Below are 7,965 nucleotides of genomic sequence, written 5' to 3'. Positions count from 1 at the left end.
CCTCACCACACCTCCTTCCCTCTCCTTCCTCCTCACCACACCTCCTTCCCTCTCCTTCCTCCTCACCACACCTCCTTCCCTCTCCTTCCTCCTCACCATACCTCCTCACCACACCTGTGTGACTTATTATTGGCCCCGTTGACACATTATCACGTTATCGCCCCCCCCCCAACACATTATTTGCCCCAGGAGACACATTATCTGCCCAACCACACATTAATGGCCCCACGACACGTTATTTGCCCCAGACAACAACTTATCGACCCCAGTGACTTATTATTGGCCCGGTGACATGTTATCAGCACTGGCAATAGGATATCGGCCCCATTGACACATTATTGCCCCGGCGATAGGTTATCGGCCCCAGCAACACCTTATCTGCCCCAGTGACACATTATCAGCCCACGGCGACACATTTTCTGCCCCCGGCGGCACATTATCTGCCCCAGAGACACATTATCAGCCCCAGAGACAGGTTATCGGCCCCAGCAAAAAATTATCTGCCCCAGAGACAGGTTATCAGCCCCGGCGACACATTATCTGCCCTGGGGACACATTATCGGCCCCAGCAAAACATTATCTGCCCCAGAGACACGTTATCTGCCCCGGCGACACATTATCGGCCTCACAACACATTATCTGCCACTGTGACACATTATCTGCCACGGCGACACATTATCTGCCCCAGAGACACATTATCTGCTCCGGGGACACATTATCTGCCCTGGGAACACATTATCGGCCCGGCGACATATTATCTGCCCCGGCGACACATTATCTGCCCCAGAGACAGGTTACTGGCCCCAGCAAAACATTATCTGCCCCAGAGACAGGTTATCGGCCCCGGCGACACATTATCAGCCCCAGAGACACGTTATCTGCCCCGGCGACACATTATCAGCCCCAGAGACAGGTTATTGGCCCCGGCGACACATTATCTGCCCCAGAGACACATTATCTGCCCCGGGGACACATTATCTGCCCCGGGACACATTATCTGCCCCGGGACACATTATCTGCCCCGGAGACACATTATCGGCCCTGGTGACACATTATCTGCCCCAGCGAAACATTATCTGCCCCGGCGAAACATTATATGCCCCAGAGACACGTTATCTGCCCTGGCGACACATTATCTGCCCCAGCTACAAATTATCTGCCCCAGAGACACATTATCTGCCCCTGAGACACATTATCAGCCCCGGGGACACATTACCTTTCCCTGAGACACATTATCGGCCCCGGTGACACATTATCTGCCCCAGAGACAGGTTATCGGCCCCAGCAAAACATTATCTGCCCCAGAGACAGGTTGTTGGCCCCCGGCGACACATTATCAGCCCCGGGGACACATTAGCTTCCCCTGAGACACATTATCGGCCCCGGTGACACATTATCTGCCCCAGAGACAGGTTACTGGCCCCAGCAAAACATTATCTGCCCCAGAGACACGTTATCTGCCCCGGCGACACATTATCAGCCCCAGAGACAGGTTATCGGCCCCGGCGACACATTATCAGCCCCAGAGACACGTTATCTGCCCCGGCGACACATTATCTGCCCCGGCGACACATTATCAGCCCCAGAGACACGTTATCTGTCCCGGCGACACATTATCAGCCCCAGAGACACGTTATCTGTCCCGGCGACACATTATCAGCCCCAGAGACAGGTTATCTGCCCCGGCGACACATTATCTGCCCCGGAGACACGTTATCTGTCCCGGCGACACATTATCAGCCCCAGAGACACGTTATCTGTCCCGGCGACACATTATCAGCCCCAGAGACAGGTTATCGGCCCCGGCGACACATTATCAGCCCCAGAGACACGTTATCTGCCCCGGCGACACATTATCAGCCCCAGAGACAGGTTATCGGCCCCGGCGACACATTATCTGCCCCAGAGACACGTTATCTGCCCTGGTGACACATTATCTGCCCCAGAGAAACATTATCTGCCCCGGCGAAACATTATATGCCCCAGAGACACATTATCTGCCCCAGCGACAAATTATCTGCCCCAGCGACAAATTATCTGCCCCAGAGACACATTATCTGCCCCTGAGACACATTATCGGCCCCGGTGACACATTATCTGCCCCAGAGACAGGTTATCGGCCCCAGCAAAACATTATCAGCCCCAGAGACAGGTTATCGGCCCCGGCGACACATCTGCCCTGGGGACACGTAATCTGCCCCAGAGACACGTTATCTGCCTCGGCGACACATTATCAGCCCCATAGACAGGTTATCTGCCCCGGCGACACATTATCAGCCCCAGAGACAGGTTATCTGCCCCGGCGAAACATTATCTGCCCCAGAGACACATTATCGGCCCCGGCGAAACATTATCTGCCCCTGAGACACATTATCGGCCCCGGCGACACATTATCTGCCCCGGGGACACATTATCTGCCCCGGGGACACATTATCGGCCCCCAGCGACACAATTATCTTCCCCAGAGACAGGTTACTGGCCCAAGCAAAACATTAACTGCCCCAGAGACAGGTTATCGGCCCCAGCGACACATTATCTGCCCCGGGACACATTATCTGCCCCGGAGACACATTATCGGCCCTGGTGACACATTATCTGCACCGGCGAAACATTATCTGCCCCAGAGACACGTTATCTGCCCTGGCGACACATTATCTGCCCTGGCGACACATTATCTGCCCCGGCGACACATTATCTGCCCCAGAGACACATTACCTTCCCCTGAGACACATTATCGGCCCCAGAGACAGGTTATCGGCCCCAGCAAAACATTATCTGCCCCAGAGACACATTATCTGCCCCAGAGACAGGTTATCGACCCCGGCGACACATTATCTGCCCCGGGGACACATTATCTGCCCCGGAGACACATTATCGGCCCCAGAGACACATTATCTGCCCCGGCGAAACATTATCTGCCCCGGCGAAACATTATATGCCCCAGAGACACGTTATCTGCCCCGGCGACACATTATCGGCCCCACAACACATTATCTGCCCGGGGACACATTATCTGCCCCAGAGACAGGTTGTCGGCCCCGGCGACACATCTGCCCCGGTGGCAAATTATCTGCCCCAGAGACAGGTTGTCGGCCCCGGCGACACATCTGACCCGGCAACACATTATCTGCCCCAGAGACACATTATCGGCCCTGGTGACACATTATCTGCCCCGGCGAAACATTATCTGCCCCGGCGAAACATTATATGTCCCAGAGACACGTTATCTGCCCCGGCGACACATTATCGGCCCCAGAGACACATTATCTGCCCCAGGGACACATTATCTGCCCCTGAGACACATTATCGGCCCCGGGGACACATTATCTGCCCCAGAGACAGGTTATCGGCCCCAGCAAAACATTATCTGCCCCAGAGACACATTATCTGCCCCAGAGACAGGTTGTCGGCCCCGGCGACACATCTGCCCCGGGGACACATTATCTGCCCCAGAGACAGGTTGTCGGCCCCGGTGACACATCTAACCAGGCGACACATTATCAGCCCCAGAGTCAGGTTATCGACCCCGGCGACACATTATCTGCCCCGGCGACACATTATCAGCCCCATAGACAGGTTATCTGCCCCGGCGACACATTATCAGCCCCAGAGACAGGTTATCTGCCCCGGCGAAACATTATCTGCCCCAGAGACACATTATCTGCCCCAGAGACACATTATCGGCCCCGGTGAAACATTATCAGCCCCAGAGACAGGTTATCGGCCCCGGCGACACATTATCTGCCCCGGGACACATTATCTGCCCCTGAGACACATTATCGGCCCCGGCGACATATTATCTGCCCCGGGGACACATTACCTGCCCCGGGGACACATTATCGGCCCCGGCGACACATTATCTGCCCCGGCAAAACATTATCATCCCCGGAGACACAGTATCTGCCCCGGAGACACATTATCTGCCCCAGAGACACATTATCGGCCCCGGCGACACATTATTTACTATCGGTTGGTAATACCCCCATTCCATCCCTTGTAATCCCCTCGCCCCCGGTGCCCCCCCATCGGACTCACCGTGCCATCGGAGCAGTTGGACCCGGGGCTGCAGAGACACATTATCTGCCCCGGGGACACATTATCGGCCCCGACGACACATTATCAGCCCCAAAAACAGGTTATCGGCCCCGGCGACACATTATCTGCCCCAGAGACACATTACCTGCCCTGGGGACACATTATCTGCCCCGGGGACACATTATCTGCCCCGGTGAAACATTATCTGCCCCAGAGACACGTTATCTGCCCCGGCGACACATTATGAGCCCCAGAGACAGGTTATTGGCCCCTGCAAAACATTATCTGCCCCGGCGACACATTATCTGCCCCGGCGACACATTATCTGCCCCAGAGACACATTATCTGCCCCGGGGACACATTATCGGCCCCGACGACACATTATCAGCCCCAAAAACAGGTTATCGGCCCCGGCGACACATTATCTGCCCCAGAGACACATTACCTGCCCTGGGGACACATTATCTGCCCCGGGGACACATTATCTGCCCCGGTGAAACATTATCTGCCCCAGAGACACGTTATCTGCCCCGGCGACACATTATGAGCCCCAGAGACAGGTTATTGGCCCCAGCAAAACATTATCTGCCCCGGCGACACATTATCTGCCCCGGCGACACATTATCTGCCCCAGAGACACATTATCTGCCCCGGGAACACATTATCTGCCCCTGAGACACATTATAGGCAGCAGAGACACATTATCTGCCCCGGCCACACATTATCTGCCCCAGAGATAGGTTACTGGCCCCAGCAAAACATTATCTGCCCCAGAGACAGGTTATCGGCCCCGGCAAAACATTATTTGCACCAGAGACACATTATCTGCCCCGGGGACACATTATCTGCCCCGGAGACACATTATCGGCCCTGGTGACACATTATCTGCCCCGGCGAAACATTATCTGCCCCAGAGACACGTTATCTGCCCCGGCGACACATTATCGGCCCCACAACACATTATCTGCCCCGGCGACACATTATCTGCCCCGGCGACACATTATCTGCCCCGGGGACACATTATCTGCCCCGAGACACATTATCGGCCCCAGAGACACATTATCTGCCCCGGCTACACATTATCTGCCCCAGAGACAGGTTATCGGCCCCCAGCAAAACATTATCTGCCCCAGAGACAGGTTATCGGCCCCCAGCAAAACATTATCTGCCCCAGAGATAGGTTACTGGCCCCAGCAAAACATTATCTGCCCCAGAGACAGGTTATCGGCCCCGGCAAAACATTATTTGCACCAGAGACACATTATCTGCCCCGGGGACACATTATCTGCCCCGGAGACACATTATCGGCCCTGGTGACACATTATCTGCCCCAGCGAAACATTATCTGCCCCAGAGACACGTTATCTGCCCCGGCGACACATTATCGGCCCCACAACACATTATCTGCCCCGGCGACACATTATCTGCCCCGGCGACACATTATCTGCCCCGGGGACACATTATCTGCCCCGAGACACATTATCGGCCCCAGAGACACATTATCTGCCCCGGCTACACATTATCTGCCCCAGAGACAGGTTATCGGCCCCCAGCAAAACATTATCTGCCCCAGAGACAGGTTGTCGGCCCCGGCGACACATTATCAGCCCCAGAGACAGGTTATCTGCCCCGGGGACACAATATCTGCCCCAGAGACACGTTATCTGCCCCGCCGACATATTATCTGCCCCAGAGACACGTTATCTGCCCCGGCGACACATTATCAGCCCCATAGACAGGTTATCTGCCCCGGCGACACATTATCAGCCCCAGAGACAGGTTATCGGCCCTATAGAAACATTATCTGCCCCGGAGACACATTATCGGCCCTGGAGACACATTAACTGCCCCGGGGACACATTATCTGCCCGGGGACACATTATCTGCCCCGGAGACACATTATCGGCCCTGTAGAAACATTATCTGCCCCGGAGACACATTATCTGCCCCGGGGACACATTATCGACCCCGGTGACACATTATCTGCCCCGGAGACACATTATCGGCCCTGTAGAAACATTATCTGCCCCAGAGACACATTATCTGCCCCGGAGACACATTATCTGCCCCGGAGACACATTATCTGCCCCGGAGACACATTATCAGCCCTGGAGACACATTAACTGCCCCGGGGACACATTATCTGCCCCGGGGACACATTATCAGCCCTGGAGACACATTAACTGCCCCGGGGACACATTATCTGCCCCGGGGACACATTATCTGCCCCGGAGACACATTATCAGCCCTGGAGACACATTAACTGCCCCCGGGACACATTATCTGCCCCGGAGACACATTATCTGCCCCGGAGACACATTATCAGCCCTGGAGACACATTAACTGCCCCGGGGACACATTATCTGCCCCGGGGACACATTATCAGCCCTGGAGACACATTAACTGCCCCGGGGACACATTATCTGCCCCGGGGACACATTATCTGCCCCGGAGACACATTATCAGCCCTGGAGACACATTAACTGCCCCGGGGACACATTATCTGCCCCGGAGACACATTATCTGCCCCGGAGACACATTATCAGCCCTGGAGACACATTAACTGCCCCGGGGACACATTATCTGCCCCGGAGACACATTATCAGCCCTGGAGACACATTAACTGCCCCGGGGACACATTATCTGCCCCGGAGACACATTATCGGCCCTGTAGAAACATTATCTGCCCCGAAGACACATTATCGGCCCCGGCGACACATTATTTACTATCGGTTGGTAATACCCCCATTCCATCCCTTGTAGTCCCCTCGCCCCCGGTGCCCCCCATTGGACTCACCGTTCCATCGGAGCAGTTGGACCCGGGGCTGCAGAGACACATTAACTGCCCCGGGGACACATTATCTGCCCCGGGGACACATTATCTGCCCCGGAGACACAATATCGGCCCTGTAGAAACATTATCTGCCCCGAAGACACATTATCGGCCCCGGTGACACATTATCGGCCCCGGTGACACATTTTCTGCCCCGGAGACACATTATCGGCCCTGGAGACACATTATCTGCCCCGGGGACACATTATCGGCCCCGGTGACACATTATCGGCCCCGGCGACACATTATTTACTATCGGTTGGTAATACCCCCATTCCATCCCTTGTAGTCCCCTCGCCCCCGGTGCCCCCCATTGGACTCACCGTTCCATCGGAGCAGTTGGACCCGGGGCTGGAGGTGTCGGAGTCCCCGGAGTAGGGGTCTCGGAGGTAGGTGTCCGGTTGGTGGTCTCGGAGGTAGGTGTCCGGTTGGTGGTCCCGGAGAAGGCTCTGCAGGCTCTCGATGTATCGGATGGCGTTTCGGAGGATCTCCACCTTCGGGAGGCGCTGGTTGGGGTTGGGGTTGGTGCACCTCTTTAGGGTCTCGAAGGCTTCATTGACTTTGCTGAGTCTTCTCCTCTCCCGCATGGTGGCGGCTCTTCTCCGATCGGCCGAGCTCGTCTTCCTCTTACACGCTTTACAAGCCCACACAAGACATCGGCCGGCCTGGTGGTGGCCGCTGGGGGCGCGGATATGCTCCTCCTCCTCGGGGCCACCCTCCGGCTTCAGCAAAGTCACCAACCGCGGCTCCAGATCCTCCAAGAAGCTGAGATCATCGTACAGATCGTACAGACACGACTCCCCGAGATCGGCCACTGGGGGCGCTGCGACCGACAGCAACTCCATCTCCGCGGCGTCTCCCCCTGTGCGGGACCCCTGTGCTCCTTATAGGGGGGCACCGACCAATCCGGGGCCGGCACCTCCCCGGGGGGCTCTGATTGGAGGAGGACACCCCCCCCATCCCATCCCCGGGAGGACACCCCCTTCACCCCCATCCCATCCCGGGGGGCTTCATGTGATGGGGGGCACGATATTATAAAGGGCCCCCTCTGATTGGAGGAGGTCACCCCCCATCCCATCCCGGGGCGCTTCATGTGA

The 7,965-nt window shown here is 56.3% G+C and overlaps 1 protein-coding gene across 1 annotated transcript in view; it reads right to left on the bottom strand.

The window, feature by feature from the left end:
- MYOD1 (myogenic differentiation 1) overlaps positions 1–7,715 on the bottom strand; it is a 16,776-nt gene extending 9,061 nt beyond the window's left edge. The window contains exon 1 of the mRNA XM_077453714.1: positions 7,192–7,715. Within this exon, the coding sequence (XP_077309840.1) occupies positions 7,192–7,713 (522 nt within the window). The 5' untranslated portion in view covers positions 7,714–7,715. The remainder of the gene's footprint in view (positions 1–7,191) is intronic.
- Between the last annotated feature and the right edge of the window lie 250 nt (positions 7,716–7,965).

Source organism: Lithobates pipiens, unplaced genomic scaffold (assembly GCF_037356315.1).
Source record: "Lithobates pipiens isolate NorthernLeopardFrog02 unplaced genomic scaffold, aLitPip1_a1.2 Scaffold_24, whole genome shotgun sequence".
Lineage (NCBI taxonomy): Eukaryota > Metazoa > Chordata > Amphibia > Anura > Ranidae > Lithobates > Lithobates pipiens.
The sequence above is the reverse complement of the archived record's forward strand: the minus strand, read 5'-3'. Positions and strand labels throughout refer to the sequence as shown.